The 19,399-nt window shown below is 49.3% G+C and overlaps 1 protein-coding gene and 1 long non-coding RNA gene across 7 annotated transcripts; one reads left to right on the top strand and one right to left on the bottom strand.

The window, feature by feature from the left end:
• Positions 1–11,630: 11,630 nt before the first annotated feature.
• LOC142057814 (uncharacterized) lies at positions 11,631–17,429 on the bottom strand. Of its 6 annotated transcripts, none has more exons than XR_012660756.1 (4): positions 17,093–17,429; positions 13,736–14,099; positions 12,312–12,931; positions 11,631–11,849 (listed from the first exon to the last, which is right to left on the bottom strand). It is a non-coding gene; the product is annotated as an uncharacterized LOC142057814 (long non-coding RNA). The 6 variants fall into 6 exon arrangements; XR_012660760.1 differs by lacking the exon at positions 17,093–17,429 and adding an exon at positions 13,041–13,090 and having other exon boundaries at positions 13,736–17,079; XR_012660757.1 differs by lacking the exon at positions 17,093–17,429 and having other exon boundaries at positions 12,312–12,398; positions 12,760–12,931; positions 13,736–17,079.
• Positions 17,430–17,530: 101 nt separating this feature from the next.
• On the top strand, positions 17,531–19,150 carry CDKN1C (cyclin dependent kinase inhibitor 1C). Its single transcript, XM_075094580.1, has 3 exons — positions 17,531–18,110; positions 18,204–18,330; positions 18,465–19,150. Exons 1-2 carry the CDS (start codon positions 17,651–17,653, stop codon positions 18,323–18,325), a joined length of 582 nt encoding a protein of 193 aa, XP_074950681.1. The 5' UTR covers positions 17,531–17,650; the 3' UTR covers positions 18,326–18,330; positions 18,465–19,150.
• Positions 19,151–19,399: the final 249 nt, after the last annotated feature.

Genomic DNA, 19,399 nt, shown 5'->3' with positions numbered 1-19,399 from the left:
GCTGGAGGCTGCACAGAAACAACCTTTCACAAACTCAGCCAGAGCATGAGTAAAAAAAGCACCTTTAAAGAATTATTTTCCTAGAGTGATACCAGCCTTCAAACAAACCCAACTTACAATGCCCTAGAAGTGCTATTTGTACCGAAGAAGGAAGATTACCCAGCATGTATCCCAATTCAGTAAAGGATCAGTGCTCAACATTTGGTTCATCTCAGCATGAAACAATGGATTTGCCTGCACTTTGAGTGTCCTGCAGCACAGCACCAACATCATCACTCCCTGGTTTGCACTGGACAGGCACAATGTACAAATTACCAGCATTGAACAGAAGAGTAAAATTAATGACAGAACTCTGTTTATGGAGGTTTTGAGACAACCAAAAAAGCAACTCATGCAAATGCAATGTAAAACACTGCTTACGGGAAACTTGCTGACTTGGACTTGAAAAGCATCAATATTTTGACTGGTGAGTTTGTCTCAGCAGCAACTGAAAACAGATCCCAGCAAGGCGACTGAGGGAAGCAATGACTTGCAGACGCAGCTACCCTCTACCAGATACGAGCCCTGTCCTGCCCGGGGCATGCAGTGCAGACAGCTAACCAGCCACATGCTCTCACTCAAATTTAGCTTCTTTTTACTGGCATTGACAAGGGAAATGGAGTGTACAAACAAACAAACAAACAAACAACCCCTCCCCCAAAACTTCAGTTTTCAGCCTCTGGGGCAGAAGACAGTTCTGAGAAGTGGGGACCTAAACTCGGTGCCTGGTGTGGAGATGAACACAGAGAATGAGCTATGATCACTGGACTCAGTCCCTGTGCATCACTGGATGCCACCTGATGGGTCAGGGTCCAAGCGTGCTCCTTAGCGTCCCAGGTCACGCTGCAAGTAAGAAAGTGCCCTGGGCCCAACTCAGCAATCCTCTTCTAGCAATAGTTTCTTTGGGCAGGATCATTTATCTCCCTATCCCTGCACTTTGGCATGGACAGGACAAAGGGAAGAGGGTGGCAGTTTTAAGCCACCTTTACAAGCCATGAGCCAAGCAATGTCCATACTGCCCTGGCCCCAAGGATGCTGGGATGAGCTTGTTTGGATGACCACCAAACTTGGAAGATGTTGGCAGCCCCAAATCATCCTGGTGTCCTGCAAGGTCTTCTGTCCAGGAAGTTGGACTTCCCTGACTTTCAGCACCTGATCTTTAAAATCTTGCCCCATGAATCAGTCTATGTAGGGACTAAATGTGGCAGCATGAGCACCAATGGAAAAACAGCCAGTGTGACTGGCAGCAAGCATATCTTCCTCCTCCCGTCTGAAAATGTCTGCAGGAACCGAAGTATGATGGAGATTAACTCTGTTCCCAGCTGTGCCCACTGAACACTGCATTTGTAGTCATCCAGCTAGGGGCCAGTTCAGTGATAATGCACCATTAATGACAGATAGAATAGGCTGGTGGTGCATTTTTATCTAAAGGCTCCTGGCTCAGTTTTAAACTACAACACTGGCAGCGCTCAGATACTGACAAGCCACTTTTAAAAAATAAAGATTAATTCAAAAACTGGGAAGGAATAGGTTATGAATAGGAAATTATTTTTCTTGGGTAGGATAAATAAACTTTAAATGAACAGATATTTCAGGGAGACTACAGTGAAAGCATGCAAGGAGATAAATGCCTTGTGATGAAACTGTAGATTAGGCCATTAGCTATGCATTAAGTCTTGACACTTATTCTCAATATTTTTGGAGTATTTATAGTTGCCTTCCTGGTATACCTTTCCTGAGGCCTATTTATCTGGTGATCTCTGGAAAAACAGAGTGGGAAACCTGGGAACATATTGACCAAAAAAAAAACTTATAAAGACTTACTGTTTATATTACTTGGGCAGAAATCTCTTCATAAATTCCTGGACACAGGAAGCAAGGCCAGCTGAAAGGGCATATGGATGAGGAAAGGAAATCCACCCACAGCAATACCAGCAGTTGAAAATGTTGGTTGAAAAAGGATAAATTGTGGGAAAATAAATCCTGAATCCTTCTCTCAATGTGTATTTTTTGCAGAGGAAGCTTAATATGATCTCTAGCAACATGAGGTACTCTGGGTGGGATTCACCTGTCTGCAGCGGTCGAAAGAAGCCTCACAGCCTCAAAAGAGCCTTGAAGAGGGATAGAAGTGCAGATGTGCTGCCCAGTGATGAAGGGCATCTCTCAGGCCTCAAATCCTCTATGAATGCGCGCTGGCAGGTCTCTCCAGCTACACAAAAATCCCAGTAGGATGAACCAAATCCCGCTCCAGCACAGGTCACTCACCTTGCCCTTGGGGGTATGCACCCATACCTATGGCAGGCAGGACAGCTGGATGGGCATGCTGGGGAGAGAATCACTGTCTCTTGGGTCCAACAAAGCTTTCATTTCTCCTTGCAAAGAGAAACTGCATTTCTATGGGCTGCATGCTGGTGGGTGCCAGGGGGGATGTGAGGTGCAAGATGAATAGTTATGAGCATACCTTCCTTTCCTTGCAAGAGCATTGCACCAAAACCAGTGAGGCATGCAGATATTCAGGCAAGGGTAGACATAAAAACCCTTTACAGAGACACAGCCCTCAGGGAGCTATCATCCTGGTGATGTTTCTTATGCTCTGAAATATGAGAGAGGAAAGGGAAGAAATATCCTGAAGCAATTTCCCAATAGCGGGAATGCTGAATTGCCATAATGAGGGAAACCGCTCAACACCAGCCATGGTTGGCGTGAGCTGTCAAATCCACAGGATCTGGCCTGATCCCTCTCTTCCCCTGACCCTGACCCTAAGAGAACCGGTCTCATTTGTGGTTTGGTGAGAGATTTATACAGTTAAGCATAGACAGACCCATATTGCCAAAATTATGTCCCATGTTTGTTGACTGATTTATTCCTTTGTCTAATTGTGTTCACAAAAAAAGCAGTTCACTAATGAATGGAAAAAGACTCCACATGGCCAGCAAAAAAAGCCATGTTTAGTTTACAAAATAGCACAGTCTTCGGGGATTTTCATAAAAACTACGGAGACAGTCCAAATCGGCAATGAAATCAGATTCCCAGTGGCTGCTGAACTCTTTTGGCTCTTTCTATGTGTGTATTAAATTGCAAAAAGCAATTATTTATAATTTGTTTTTATAAAAATGCTGGTGCGCTTATTCTGCCTGGCAAATTATTTTGTGAAATGGAAAAGGCTATTGTTCATTCTTTTGGTAAAGTCTTTGTTACTTAGCATATTAAACTGCAAATCACATTTTATCTGAAATATGGCTGGTTACTATTAACTTTTTAATGGTAAAGCCCCAAAGCCCTAACTAATATCAAGGCCCTGTTTGGTGCCCTGCAAACACAAAAAGAGGTTGAGGCTCAGATGATGGAAAATAATTAGATCCTCTTTGTCTTGCAGATGGGACCCTGGCAGACAGAGGGGTTCAATGACTTGCCTGAAATCACAGAGGAAGTCTGTGGAAGAGGCTGGAGTCAGACTCCATCATCCTTTGGATGCCAGTCCCATTGTTTAACCACAGGGCAGTTTCTCCCCTCTAATATTCTAGAAAAATTAAACTAAAAGAGAACATTTCTGAACGCTGGAATTTGACAACAAAATATGCAGATGGGGCAGAGACTGTGTCAATTGTAAAAGAGTTTTGGAAAAATCCCGTGGCCTGAATTCAGAAGAGTTACACCAAGAATAACATGACCAAATAGGAAGAAAAAGCTCAGTTCTTTGTACCCACCCAGACTCATTGGCTCCAGCAGGACCTCGCTGGAGCCTCTCATGCCTGCTCACACCAAGTGGCACCTTGCTTAGGACATATTTCAGCTCAGTCAGAGGACCACCTCCAGGGTCATCTCCCAGGTGCTACCGTGGCTGCAGCCTACCTCTGCTCTAAAATCTCTCCTGGGCAAACAGAAATCCCTCAAATTTCAATAAGCTGCTGCCATGCAGTGGAGAAGGGCTGCTGTGCTGCCCAGAAAGCAGCCTCTGACCTTCTTCTTCAAGTGAAGGCATCAAAAGCCAGCAAGTGCCACCAGCCTCTAGTGGTCTGCTACGCTAGGACACTGATGAACTAGTAAGAAAAAAATTACTCTTCCCATAGTGAAAGCCCATGACTGTTGGGTGAGCTCTCTCCTGAGCAAGGGATGATCTCCCCCAGACTTGCCATTCTTCTTCCTAATGGTCAAGCCACACTTGCTTTAAGTAAGCACGACATGGCCATCTGTGTAGGAAACTGTGAATAAAGGAGTGATTATATCATCTGCTGCTGAGCAGGGTCCAGGCAAAACTGCATACATTAATAAGGGATGGTGACGGCCCAGAAGTGATGGATAGTTCTGGCGCCTCTGTGGTTGCGTCTTCAGCTTACTGGCATGTTGGCGTGACCAACCTTCAGACTACTCGCTGCTGGATAATGGATGAAGCGCTGGGCTCCAAGATACACACAATGTGTTAAAAGTCCAAGGTTTATAGCCAAAAAAATACGCTAGATGTGACAAACACACACACAAATAAAGCCTCATACTTAGCCTGCAATATGCAATATTTCATTCAGCTGGTATTATACAGCCACCTTCTGGAATCGCAGTAATGTCTGGAATGCAAAAGCTGTTTATCATTTAAATAACATTTAAGCCATTATAATTTATATGAGAATTGTAACTGATTGGGGCTGTATGGAGCTTCTTGTTGTGGTTTGCTGTAGGAATGCCGCAGATTTCCTCTGCACACATTACATTCTGCACACAATGGGAGCCCCAGACGTTTTCGGCTAGTCTTGAGCCTCCTGCATTTACCAAAACATTTTCCTGTGTCAGAATCAAACAATTGCCTGATTTATAACTCTCGAGGATTCGGGAGACCACCAGCAACACAATGTAACAAGAATCACTCTGTCGGTTAGCCTTCCGACGAAGCTATACACAGCACAAACAAAATACGGCTGTGTATTCAGTGTGTCTGCTAATGTATGTTTCTGTATAAAGCAATTAAAGAAGGGCAAAGCATGTGTCTGTAAAACATTGCACATCCCAGCCACAGCTTCCCCACACAGAGGAGAGTCTGTGTTACATCCTCAGACAAACCCTTACCTGCTCAGGGCCAGGGGAGACGTGCGTACCCTCCCAGCCTTGCTCCATTTGGCTGGCTGGTTTCTCCATGTGGATTCAGGACCTGTGTGGAGCCAATGTGGGATGTGGAGGGAAGGTGACGGCTACCCCTGTGCCCAGCTGGCTATGTCTGCCATGCGACTGGGAGACAATCCTACATTGCAGATATTTGCTGCCCTTGGACAGAAGAGGTGGGACAAAGGTATCCACAGTCACACAGGGCTGGATTTATCAGCAGCTCAGAGGTGGTCAAATCCCAAAGGTGGCTGGACATCTCTTAATATATCTGGACTCTAAATGCCTTTCAAAGCCTCACCCAAGGTCTTTAGCCTGTAATTTTTTCCCTCTAACAAACACAACTTGATTTCAGCTCAAGTCTGGAATGGGATTTGTATGGCCAGAGCAAATTCCCGAGTTTGCAGTTACAAGTTGGAGCAGATTGCATACTCCTCCTGCCTCTCATTCAACTCACCTGGGAAAAATGCAGTTTTTAAAGGTCTAGAAGATACTAGCAGTATTTGCTGGCAGTATTTGCTTTGCCAGCCCTGCATCAGCAATAAAGGCTATAGCCAAGCCTGCTTGGGGAGAACGCTTACAATCTTGATTTTCATTAGGAATACAAGAGGGGTGACAGTCCCAAGACTGCTGGCTTTTTGTTCAACCACCAGAAGACTTTGGAGACCCTTCACTGCTTCCCCCTGGCCTTCCCAATCACCCTTCACTTGAATTCACCTGAGACAAAAAGAAATCAAACCTCCTTTGCTGGAGGTGGAATTTCCTCGCCGGCTCCTTAGCGTGGAGGTTGTAGTGGGGACTCACTAATGGCTCTTGAGTGGGATATCAGGAATATTCACAGCAGTTTGGGGAAAATTTTCAAGGTAATTCAGTTAAACTAGTGTTGAGCACTGAATACCACTGTAGCATGAACAGATAGATAAGAGGTGGAAAAGTTTAGAAGACACATCCCTACAGTCAATCTACTCTATCTATCATATGAATAAGTCCCACTTCAAATACATCTGAAACTTTGCAGTTAAGAGGCCAGCACTTGCCTGGTACCATTCACTTCTCTTCTTTCCAGTTCAATCTGTATAGGCATGGCATTTCTTCAGAGCAAAGGGTGATGATGCATTTGTAACATGCTGCAGGTATGTCTGACACACACACAAAAAAACTCCAAACCTGCTCAATTGTGTCTTTAAAGTGCTCTCTTAAAAACACATTGCTTACAATAATTCCTCAGAATTATTTTGGAACAACACCAGGAGCTATGAATGAATTTTTTCTCTCTGTAAAGAATCAGAGCAAACTTTGCACACTGTTAGGATCCAACTCTGGCATCAGGAACAATGTAAAGTAGGGCATGAGTGGGACACAGAAGTTTTCCTAAGAGAAAAACCCTAAGAACTAGTTAGTTTTTAAAAATACTTTAAAATTATTTTTAAAGCTTGTGCCCATGATGATCGCAGGCTTGAAACCCCCCTCACTCTTTGTCATTGAGCAAATGTATTAGCATTTGCTGTGGACTTGCCACCAGAGGAGAGACCCAGACCCTTCCGCAAAGAGTGGCAAAAGCATTTATGTCCTGGAGAGAGCACAGAGAGGGAATAAGTGCTTCTAAACTTGCTAAAGGACAAGAGTAACCAGAGCTGGCTGTGGCTCACGGGAGGGCCGGATGGTGGCTGTGACCAGGATGCGCTAAACATTTACTGTCACGATATTTGTTTTTGACGCTTTTTGCTTTGATGCTGCTGCCTAGTTCTATGCCATTCCTAAGGCCAAATGCAAGGCTAGCATACACAACAATGCCTGCATAGTCTTGCGCTGGACCCTTGTCATTCACCTTCTCAGTACCCTTGGCATTCGTCAATCTTGTCACACTCTGGAGAGGGTAGAAATAACCCAAGAAGAGCTCACTTGGAGCTCTGCTCCCTGGTTCACATGTTCCATATCTGGAACACACAGCTCCCTACATCAAAGTCTCCATGTGCTAAAACCAGGATCCACCATCTGGTTTTTCCAGAAATCAAGCAAGTCTTGCAAATTTTCAATCCAAACTGGTTAAGAATCAGTCCTGACAAAGCAGTGATTGGATGTGAGGATTTTGTAAATAATCAGGATACTTGAAACAAAGAAAAAGTGCCACTAGAAAAAGGGGCCTATCCCAACTCATTTTCCTAATGCCCTACCAGACAGCAAAGGGATTATCTCTGTCAAACTGCCCCAGGGAGGGTATTAGGAAGAAATTCCCCCTGGCATCCTACCTGGCTGGGTCCTGGAGACTCATAATAAAACCAACACCCATTTATTCAGCAGCTCTTCCCAGGATCTCTCCTCATTGCTTCAAGACAAAATAAGGATTTTTTTCTTTTTATTTATCGCCCAGCACAGCCAGGGGAGTGGTAGGATATACTCCTCCTGAGCCTCGGCAATTAAATCATTTGCCAAATTCAGCCGGCTGTGCTCAGGTGAAGTGACAACTGCCTCAAATCCTGCGTGACTGTGGAGGGGCCAAGGACCTCATCAGGACTGCAGGGGCAGGTCAGCAGAAGATCTTGCTTAATGGTTGTGGTGCATGAAAAGGAAAGGCTCTAGATTAAGTTTGCAGGCTGGCAGTTAAAAAAAAAAAAGCCATTCCCCCATCTGCAAAGCAAGTGCATTTGATCTAGAAAGCAATAAGACTTCATAAACATAACACCTCCAGATATATTTTTTTCCTTCCAGAGAAAACTTACTACCACTTGGCCACTGTCAGCTTAAATGATTTCACCTGGTTTATATTTTCCCTTTGAATACCAATGATGACCAACTGACTCATTTTTTCTTTGAGAAGAGCTGCAAGATCTGGATTACTTGGCTCTAGGCTCAAACCCTGACCCCAATTCACCAGGAATTTTGCCTACGATTTCCAGGCTGACAGGTCTTTCATCCAGCTCCTCTTCTGCTTTTGCTGTTAGGAAAACATTTGTTTCAGGCTCATTTGGTCATGACTATGTTTGAGAATGTGGCTCATGGCTCACACTAGAAGAATTTGTACCATGTCATTTTGAAATGCCTTTACGTGTGACTGCACGCTTGCTGGGGACAGTGAGATACCTGCTATCCTGCACAGCACCAGGGTGTGGGTTTAACTGCACCATTATGAAATTAAAGTTTAATCAAGAGTCAGGTACTAGTGCATCTCTTGATGCCTGATCCTCCTGTCCTCATTCAGTCCAAAGCTCACTCTGTTTGAAACTCAAGGTGGGGCACCTGGAGCTCACTGCCCTACAAGCTTGTTTTACCAATAGTTCCTGCAAGAAGTGGCAGAGCAGCTGGTAAGTGTCACTTTTAAGGGTACAGAATGACCTGATGATTTTTCAACCTGGTCACAGCGCAGGAAAAAAAGGAGCTTTCTCCTGGCCTCCACCATCTACCAAAGGGCATTACAATTGCATGTAATCAGAGTATTCAGCAACATTTCTGACCACGGCACAAGGTAGCAGGTCCTTTCAGCTTCTGTCCAAAACTCGAAAACTGGCTCATTAATAAATAGCTATGTTGGTGGATGTAATGCAAACCATTAGAAAGCCTTTAAGCCAGTGTTAGCCACGCTCTTCCACCCCCTTTGCTCCATTAGGAGATATGGCACTTGGTTTATTTTTGGGTCTGCAGGATGCCAAACACTAGCAGGATTTATTGTGACTGCTGTTGTGGGTGGCATGTACAAATGCTTAAACACTGCCCCATATATAACATAGGCTGAGCTCCCAGCACTGAGTCACAGAACTAATTGTTCTGCATGACACAAATGTGTTTAAAGTACGCTGCTCGATCCAGGTACAACTAACTCTATTTTATAGGAATATATACTGTATTGTGGGCAGGGCAGCCTTATTATAGTGCAACTGGCTGTAAAATTACCATGATGGACTCCTCCAAGGGAGCTCATCGAGCCACCCCCTTTGCAGGTTCACCACCGGCTAGGTTATGTTGTGGTGCACATTCAACGCATGCAGCAAAATTAATGCTATGAATCTAGCAGGGAGATTATAAAACGATTGCTTTTCAAGATTAAAAGCAAATAAAATTTAATGCAGTGTCCTCAGAACGTTATTACACTAAAAGTAAAGTTAAAGCTGTAGGCAAGGAGATAAATTAATTACAGAATACAAACAAGAAGCCAAGGGGTGGGGAGGGGGGAGAAATTATCTCATCGTGCTGCGTCATTGCATGATATCTCAACACCTCATCACAGGGGAAGGAGGGAGCAAGCCCCGAGGGAGAGGCAAATAAGAGGGAATCCAACTTGGGGAGTGAGAGAAGGAACAGCCAGATCCCACAGCACCGTATTACTTTGCCACCCGCTCGTAGAGAGGGAACCAGCCACAAAAAGATGTAGCGGAGACAAAGCTCCCAGGACAACCCATGGCATGCCAGCCCTGCACTAAACCAGGTATGTGCCTTGAGGTCTGCATCCTCTGCAACTGCATCGCCTTCCCTTGGACTTCCAGGGTTTGCGCTACCATTGAGCTAAGCCACTGTCCACCATATCTGAAAAGTTGTGGCAGACTGGTGAAGTTCCCAGTGACTGGAAAAGGGCAAACATAGCCCCAGTTTTTAAAAACGGCAAAAAGAAAGACCTGGTGAACTACAGGCTGGTGTGTCTCACCTCTGCCATGGAGCAGATCCTCCTGAAAACTATACTAAGACACATAGAAAACAGAGAGGTGATTGGTGACAGGCAACATGGCTTCATGGAAGGCAAATCATGCCTGACAAATGTGATGTCCTTCTTGATAGGGTTACAGCATTGAAGCCTAACGGAGGAGCAACAGATGTCATCCACCTAGGCTTGTGCAAAGTATTTGATACTGTCCTGCACAACATCCTTGTCTCTAAAACGGATTTGATGGGTGGACAACTCGGTGGATAAGGAATTGGCTGGATGGCTATACTCAAAGAGTTGTGGTCAATGTCTCAATGCCCAGATGGAGACAAGTAACACGTCGTGTCCCTCAGGGGTCCGTACTGGGACCAGTATTATTTAACAGCTTTGTCGGGGGCATGGACAGTGCGACTGAGTGCACCCACAGCAAGTTTGTAGATGACACCAAGTAGAACAAAGGGATGCTATCCAGAGGGACCTTGACAGGCTGGAGATGTGGACCCATGTGAACCTCATGAAGTTCAACAAGACCAAGTATGAGGTCCTGCACCTGGATTGGGGAAATCCCAAACACGGATACAGGCTGGGCAAAGGGTGGATTGAGAGCAGCCCTGTGAAGGGCCAGCAAGAACCTTATGAAGTTCAACAAGGACAAGTGTAAGGTCATGCACCTGGGAAAACATAATCCGGGAGGGCAGCACAGACTGGGATCCACCTGGCTGGAGAGCAGCTCTGTGGAAAGGCACCTGGGGGTCCTGGTGGACAGAAAGCTCAACATGAGCTAACAGTGTCCTGCTGCGGCCAGGAAGGCCATTAGGATGCTGGGTTGCATCAAAAAGGGCATCGCCAGCAGAGAGAAAGAAGTCATTATCCTGCTCTACTCAGCGCTTGTCAGGCCACACCTGGAGTACCGTGTACAGTTCTGGTCCCTGCTATACAAAAAGGACGTGGACAGGCTGGAAGGGGTCCAGAGAAGGGCCACCGAGATGATCAAAGGACTGGGAAGCCGGCCATGTGAGGAAAGGCTGGGAGAACTAGGGTTGTTCAGCCTTGAGAAAAGGAAGCTTAGAGGGGATCTCATCACCATGTACCAGTACTTAAGGGGCAGCTACAAAGAAGACTGAGACTCCCTTTTTACATGGAGTCCCATGGAGAGGACAAGGGGGAATGGACACAAGTTGCTCTTGGGGAGATTCCAATTGGACATGAGAAGAAAATTTTTCACAGTGAGGACAGTCAACCATTGGAATGATCTCCCCAGGGAAGTGGTTGACTCAGCCATGTTGGGCACTTCGAAGATTCGCCTGGACAGGGTGCTGGGCCATCTTGTCTAGACTGTGCTCTTCCCAGAAAGGTTGGACTAGATGATCCCTGAGGTCCCTTCCAACCTGTGATTCTGTGAATCATATGGACTCTGAACAACTTGAAAAATCTAAAGGACAGTGAATATAGCTACAATATATTTTATTACTCTAGAAGAACTGTGCACACCACATAGATTTAAAACCCGCACGTTTCAATAAGCTGCTCTCCCTTGAGCTGCAAAGGGCTGTCTGCAGGCTGGTGGCATGGAGGGCAGACTCCCCAGCAAACCTTACCTAGAGCTCTCTGGGCGAGCCGCGAGAAAGTGGGGAGCGTCTTACGATTACGTACAGCCCAGCCAAGGGCTCCCGCAATGCACCGAGCGGCATCTGAAGTCCCGCGTCAAACGCAGACATCTCCGGGAGCTGCTACGCCAACGAGTCAGGGCTCTCCGAGGTGCGGCAACACAACCTGCCGCAAACGCCTCGGGGGAGGGCGGGGGGGATCGCGCTGGAAGCCCACCCCCGCCGCGAGGCCAGGCCGGGGGGGCCCGGGCGAGCGGGGGCAGCGGGGCGAGCACCCGCCTCTCCCGGGCCCAGCCGACATTAGAGGGCACCATTGCCCCACGCACGGGGGACATCTCGCGGGCAGCTCCGCCGCCGCCCTGCCTCAAATCCGGCCCCCCGGCCTGGAGGGGGGCAGGGCCCACGGGAACCGGGGGGGGCACGCCGCGTGCTTCCCCGTTGTTCTGCAGCCAGGCCGATGCTCCTGCCGCCCCGTTATTCTGCAGCAGGCAGAGGTTGGCAGAGGGTGAGGACGCACCGCGGGCCCCCACCGGCCCGCCGAGCAGAGGAGGGGCAGAAGCGTGCCCAAGCCGAGAGGGAGGGCAAGGCCGGAGCACAGGCATTCGCTGCCCCGGCCAGTTTTCAGCCAGCTCGGCTGCCCGCGCTGGCGCCGCCCGCCCAGGGCTTCAGCCCGCACGGGAGCGGGCGGGAATAGGTGGCCAGGGGCGGGGAAAAGGACACGACCGGGGTGATTGAGACTTGGATTCATCTCCCCTCCCTTGAAACTAGTTTTAATGTCTTTATCATAAGGATTCTTTAGACACGCTCCACTTTTTGCAAGTCTGTTGCTTTCATAGTTAGATTTCAAGCATCTTTCAGTGTTTTGGTTTTTTTTTTTTCCCTACTCTTATTAGATTTTGTTTCCTCTAGGTATGGGCTGGGATCCACCCTGATGCACTTACTGCTGCTCTTGGGCTTGGTTTTGGACCAGGCACTCCCCCTCTGCAACAGTCTGGGCCATGGACAATCTCTTCAGGACTTGTGCAAGACTATCAACATTTAAAATGGTTACTTAAGAAACATGAAACCAAAAATAAAACCTGTGCAATGGCCCCTTCACCACCACTCCCACTACAGAAAGTAGAAATAACCTATGGAAAACTGTTCCAAAAATAATATTACCATGGATCAAGATGAAAGGCAAGGGGAACGTCAAAACAAGCAAAGTGCAAACCTCTCATTCGCTATGCAGAGTGGCAACGAACCGTACCTATGAGCGTAGGGCATGACTTTCACAAAAATGATATCAGCAGGAAGGCAGGGAGTACAAACAAATGGAGTATTTAACTGCTGCTCAAATATGACTACACAGACAGTCAGAAAAAAGAGCCACCCTCCACAGGTACATACTGTGAGGCCAAAATGCTGTTTGGTACCCACCGTTCCCAGCCTGCTTTCCAAGCGTTTCCATTTCCAGCACGGTGTCAGCAAAGCTTGCCACACCACGGTTCACGGAGAGCATCCCACAAACCAGTCAGGCTTCCAATCAGTCACGAAGGGCCAGATGGCGAGTGGACTTCATCTAGTAAAACAACATCATGGAAAGAGAAAAGAAAATTGTGAAGAGAGAATGTGATGGCCCCTGGTGCACTGGCAGGTCCATCAATAGATTAGGCTAAATTCACTGCTACCTTTGTGCTACCCTAATGATGGCAGCAGCTGGACAGCAAGGCTAGTTCTTCTTTTAGCAACCAAGAACAGAAAGAATAATTTTAAAAATTAAATGACATTAAATGAAATAACGCATTTTTTCTGAGATGTTACCTTTTGCATATTTTCGAGAACGCAAAAAAGCAATTCAAATTGAATTAAAACTACCAGAATTTTTTCAGGTTTCTGTTCAGATTATCTTTTCCCATTTTAACCCCTGAACTAGTGTAGTTTTGCCTAGTCTAATAATTTGACTTTTTATGATAGTGTCAAGAAATGGAAAACTCTGAATGTACACCAGCTTTAATAATTCAAATAGTTACTTTGCTGGTGAAAAAGCCTCGATGAGAAGCTCAGGCAGTTTGTGCTAACTTGAACTTTAGTTGCAAGTGGCTTCCTTAAGCAGGATTCCAAAGTACCAAGCAAAATTGCCACTGGAATAAATGCAAAGCTGCAAATTGCTTGTGATCGCAAGCACAGTAAGAGAAGTGCACGGGAGGTAAAGTACTGATGTTTATTGGTCTGCGTCTCTGCTAAAGCAATTATGGAATATAACATGTTCTGAAATAAAGCAATTGCATGGGAATCGCACAGCATTTGAAGAATCCCAGGTTAAACGTTGAGCGTATACAATAATGGTGTATTAAAGGAAATGAGAAGGGAGCAAAGCACAAACCTTGAAGCCTCAGGGGCCCAACAATGGGTTTGCTTGTCTGACAGCATGCTGAGGACAATTCCTGCAGGAGATGAGCACCCCGAGACTCTCGAGAAGATGAAGGAGTGCTCCTCTGCGGCACCATGTCATGGGGACCTATTCACCTCCATACACAAACGTCTCACCAGGCCCTCTGTGCTGCAGAAGTTAACCCGGAGCTTTGCAACAACCAGCCCAGTCGGAATGACAGTGCTGAGGCTCTCTCTTTTGTTACCTTCATAACTTATCAAATATCCTCTTTGCTCAGTTTACAGTGCAAGGACCTTTCTTCCCCCATCTTCCAAGCCATCAGACTCAGCTCTGGCTCTGACAGTCAACCTGGACTCTTTCCAAACAGAAATAGTCAGATGCAATAAACCTGCAATCACAATCCCTTTGCAGTGATGCACAGGCCATAAAGGAGTTTGCTTTCCCTCCCCTCACCCTTTCAAAGCAGAGCAGGCAGCAGGAATACACGCTAGTTAAAGTCATTGTTTCTTCTGACATAAGCAGATACGACTTGGATATTTTGAGCAAAAATGTTTCATTCTTATGGGGCATTGTTCTAACCATAGTGGTAATTACTCCACTCAGTGTTCTGGAGCAAGAATTTCTAAAGAAGCTAATGGGCTTGGTGGTAGGAGCTCATGGGTAAGATTTTGTGGCTCGTGTTAGGCAAACTGCTGGTTTAGAGGATCATAACATACCCCTCTGGCCTTAGAGTTCACGGATTCACTAAATTAAAAACATTTCTCCACGCAGGCAGTATTTCCTCCTCAAATGGGCTGGATGCTCTCTCTCTCCACACAGAAGAGAAGCACGGGCACTGCCAGAACTGGCAACTGTGAGCGGAAAGTCCCCAGCATCATCACCACTAGCTTAAAACATAAGTGCGTAATGGGACAGGAAAAAAACAGGTCAAAGAAATGGGGAGCACTGGCAGTGAGGAAGATGAGCTAAAAAAAAAAAAAAAGAGCTGCTAACCTCACACTTGAGCTGCTTTACCTCCCAGGTGAGCTGGAAGGTGAAGCAGCCTCAAACAGCAGGCAACCCCTGAAAATTCTTTCCTGTTCAAACCATAGTTCCTAGCATCCCTCAAGCACTGTGTAAATATGGGCGAACCTCTGAAAACGGTTTGGAAGGACCACGATGTGGATTTTGCAGAGGGCACGCCCACATATTGCAAATAGCAGGGAGGTTTGCTCGCTTGGGTTGCCTTGCAGGAATGTATAAAACCGAGGAGGCAGAAAACAGGAAAGGCAGCCGCTGGCCTCTCCCGGCGCTGGGGGTGGATGGCAGCAGGTTCGCAAGGACTCCTCACAAAGAGCCCCTGTCTGCAGGGACCCGGCCATTGCCATTTGCCTTGCGTCTTGAATAGAAGGCACTTTTTTAGCAGGTTTCTTGGGGAACTCAAGGCATTTTCTCTGCATAGCTCATTTATTTTTAAAACCACCCCATCCTACATCCCAAGAGGTGCATCTGACGGCTGCTGACAGAAGTCCCAGCTGAACGCTGTGCCATGTTCAACACATTCCCCAATTGTCCCAGCTTGGCCCAGGACCCACCCCTTCTCTCCATGGCAGAACCCTTGCTAACTGGTGCTCACCTCCTCCTTTTTTAAGATGATGTGCTTTTAGTGATAAGGAACTATGAGAGCCTTCTCATGATCTGCTTGCTGAATGACATCATTTGGGCCAGGAGACCTCTGCATGGCCACCCTTGAGGGCTATTTTGGGAAGGACAGTGTGGTAGTATTTACCTAAAATCGCCACATTGGTAGGTTGTGGTCCAACTCACACAGGAAACCAAGAATATCTGTTTGAGAACACCACATCTAAACTGGTATAATTAAAAAAATGCTTTCACGTATCCCGAAATACACTGTTTGTGTAATGAGAGTGGTCTGTCTGTACCGCCAGTCAGCAGCCTTCTGCCAGGCGTGACTCTACACTTGCCCAGGAAGCAAGCGGGGATCTGCATCCTGAAGACATTCACTGTGTCTTCTCTCGACTGCGAAGCTACAGACCTTTCCCACTGAGCAGCCCACCTGCCCCCATGGACATCAGAAAATTATTTCAGGAGATCAAACCTGCTACAGTGTCTCACTGCTCATCAGCCCAAGCATGGAAAGACCCTTTCTGCACTGTAACCCAGGCTGTAGCCTCCTCTCTGCTTCTCTGCACCAGCCATGGCCAACCCCAGGTCCATGGGTCTGAAATCGCGGGCGCTGCTGGTCTCTCCTGGCATGGCCAGTCTTTGGGAGCACCATTGAAGGTGCAGGACCTGGCAGCCCACAGGGGCCATCCCGGCTTTCCCAGACTCCTCACCAGCATGGCAAGGGCAGGAGCAAGTGCCCTCAGCAGTGCTGGAGGGCTGCTCCATCACACACGTGGGCTGCCTGTGGAAACAGCACAGAGGAAGTTGGCTTACTTTGGCCCAGCTGGGGAAAAGGAAGGGGTTTCCATGGGTGCAAAGACTACTGCCCCTCTTCTTGAAGCAGACACCTGCCTGCGGTCAGCATTGCCCTAAGGGGCCTAAAGCTGCAACCCCTCCAGCCCTGCACAGGCAGCACCGCCCTAGGATTTAAAATTTTATTCCCTCTAGGGAGTAAAACCATCCAAGTTGTCTTTGCTCAAGGGTTCGAGCTTCCCAGAGGCAAGAGCCGTAGGTGCATGGAGAGCTCAGGTGTACCCAAATGCACAAGGAGCAATAAAGGTCCGTCTTTTCCCTTGTTGTTTGCAGATGAAAATCTCACTGTGGCAATAAGCCTCCAAAGCGTGCATCAAAATTACGATGATGTTCTGGGCCCAATTTTAGCACCATGTCAATTATGCTCCCCCTCCTTTTCCCATCATACTCCCCCATCGCAGAACAACAAAAGGCAACGATTGCAGTGACCTGCAGAAAATGTAAAGCACAAGCCAGCTGATCCCTGGCAACACAATAGCGAGATTAGTTCATCTGCAGCGAACAAACACGTATTATGTGGGTTTTAAAGTTAGGAGAGGAAAATGCTGTGGTTTTCATGTATTTCTATTCAGTAAGGCTGCAACTTATTACTTCCATGAGGCTGAGAAGCCCTATTTTTAAAAATAGCCTTCAGCTTGTTTTGAAATCTGCAAGCATCTCTTTGTTTTGCAGCAGCGTAAAAAAAAAAGAAAGAAAAAAGAAAAAAAAGAAAACCGAGCTAGAAACGATCCCGTTTTCCTCCACATGCATCACCTCCCCCGCTCCAGACCCCCGCGCCCCACGGATGCCGGAAAACCTGCCGGCGACACCCCTCGGGAAAAATGATAACAGTAATAATAAAAAGAAGACGACCCCCGCCCGCACACACACCTACACGCTCAAAAGGCAACACGGAGGGGGGGAAAGCCCCACCCCGGGAGCCGGCGGGGAGGAAGCGGCGGCGGAGCCGCGGCCGGCGGCAGACAAAGGGAGCGGGGCCGGCGGCGGGCGGGGAGCGCGGCGGCCGCCCCCCGGGGCCGGGCCAGCGCCGGGGCCGCCCCCCCGGGCCGCGGCGGGGCCGGGCCGGGCCAATGCGGCCGGCGGCGGCGCGGCGCTGCCCGCCGCAGCCAATGGAGGGCGCGGGCAGGAGGGCTGCCGCCGGGGGCCGGGGGGTGGCGGGGGGGTCCCCGCCAATCGCGGCGGGCCGGTGGCGGGGAAATACTCTTATGCTAATGGTTGTTTTGCTCGCACTCGCGGGGAGCGGGGTTTAAAAGCCCGGCGGCCGGGGGCAGGGGCTCAGAAGCGGGAGGCAGGGCTGGCCGGAGCGCGGAGGGGACGGGAGGCGAGGAGAGGAGCGGCGGGAGGGGGGGGGGTGCCCACCCCTTCCCAGCCCACCGCATCCCATCACCCCACCCACCCCCCACCCATCCCGCGTCCTCCCCGGCGGCGATGTCCAACGTGCACCTCTCCGCTGCCGCCGCCGCCCTGGAGCGCCTCTCCGCCCGGCGAGCCCTGGCCGGGCACGGCCGCAGCCCCGTCTGCAGGAGCCTCTTCGGGCCGGTGGACCATGAGGAGCTGGGCCGGGAGCTACGGAACCGCCTGCGGGAGATGGGGGAGGACGACCAGCGCCGCTGGGACTACAACTTCCACACCGACACGCCGCTGCCGGGGCCCGGCCGCCTGCGCTGGGAGGAGGTGGAGGGCGGCGCCGTCCCCGCTTTCTATCGGGAGACGCTGCAGGTGGGGCGGCGCCGCGTCCCCCTCCGCCGGGCGCCCCCCTCCCCGCCGCCGCCGCCCCCCGCCGCTGCCGGCAAGGGGCCCGGGGGGCGCCTGAGCCGGGAGAACCGCGCCGCGCCCCGCCGCCGCGGCATGCGGCTCCGCCGGAGAGGCCCGACGGCCCGCATCACAGGTGCGTGGGGGGGGGGGGGGGCGTGGGGGGCGGTGGGCGTCCCGCCGCAGCGGCTGACGGACACCCTCCCTCCCCTCTCCGCCCCCCGTCCAGATTTCTTTGCGAGGAGGAAAAGGCCGGCGGAGCCGAAGGCGGCGGCGGAGCGCCCGGCCGGCTGCCCGCCGCCCCCCGCCGCCATGCCGGCTGAGCAGACCCCCCGCAAGCGGCTCCGGTGAGCCAGGTGAGGCGCGCCCCGGGGGTGGGCGGGGGGCTCCGGCCGCTTTCTGCGTCGCTCTTTTATTCCCCCTCCCCCCACCTCTTTTATTTTTCCTGATTTCCCCCCCCCCCCCCCCCCCCCTTTTTGTTCCTCCCCAGACTTTTGCACTACGGCACCCACGGGAGAGGCGCGCCGCCGCCGGAGGCAAGGCGCCTGGGAGGTGCGGGGGGCCGGGGCGGGCGGCGCGGAGAGCCGGGGCCCCCCCGCGCCCACCGGGACTGGGACCGGGAGCCGGAGCGCCTGCCCGCCGGCCGCGGCCGCGCACGGAGCAGTGTTAACGTACAACTGTGCAATGTATTACGTTTTATATAGAAATGTATTATGCCTGATGTGAGTACACTGGCCAGAAGTGTAAAGCTTTAAAAGTCATTTATATGAAATGTTTAATCTCTGCTGATCTCAGTGCAAAAAAAAAAAAAAAAGAAAAACGGAAAAAGCAAGTGTATATTTGTACAAAACTTTTTTTAAGAGTTATACTAACTTATATTTTCTATTTATGTCAGAAATGTGGATAACTTCGACATCCAATAGTCTTTTTTTCTTTTGGTTAAGCCAAAGGGCACTATATTTGCTTTTGTTATTTACAAAATGTAAATTTATTTTTATAGTGGGAATTTTTTTTTTTTGCATTCACAGGATGTAGCTATGAATCAAACTATTTTTTAGACTTTACTTGAAAACAAATCTGTTTCAATGGTTCCTGAGCCGGTCTGTACCACTGCCATTGCAAATAATGCCACAACTTCAGTAATAATAAATAAAAAAGACTGACAAATCCAGGAAAGCCCTGCGAGGCTGCGTGGTGTGTGCTGTGCAGCCGCCCGCGGGTGGGGGGAGCCCGGGGGGCTGGGGCAGCCCCGCGGCTGGGGCGGGGAGCCCAGCCCGGCTCTGTGCCGGTCTCGGGGAGGGGGCGGTGCCCTCCCTTGCCGGGGGGTGTCCCCAGGGCAGGAGGGCGCTGCCGCCAGCGCGCTCCGCGGCGCGAAGCTTGCCTGCAATTGCACGGGGAGAGTTTTCCCTTAAAAATAAGTGCTTC

This window comes from Phalacrocorax aristotelis, chromosome 5 (assembly GCF_949628215.1).
Source record: "Phalacrocorax aristotelis chromosome 5, bGulAri2.1, whole genome shotgun sequence".
Classification (NCBI taxonomy): Eukaryota; Metazoa; Chordata; class Aves; order Suliformes; family Phalacrocoracidae; genus Phalacrocorax; species Phalacrocorax aristotelis.
The sequence above is the reverse complement of the archived record's forward strand: the minus strand, read 5'-3'. Positions and strand labels throughout refer to the sequence as shown.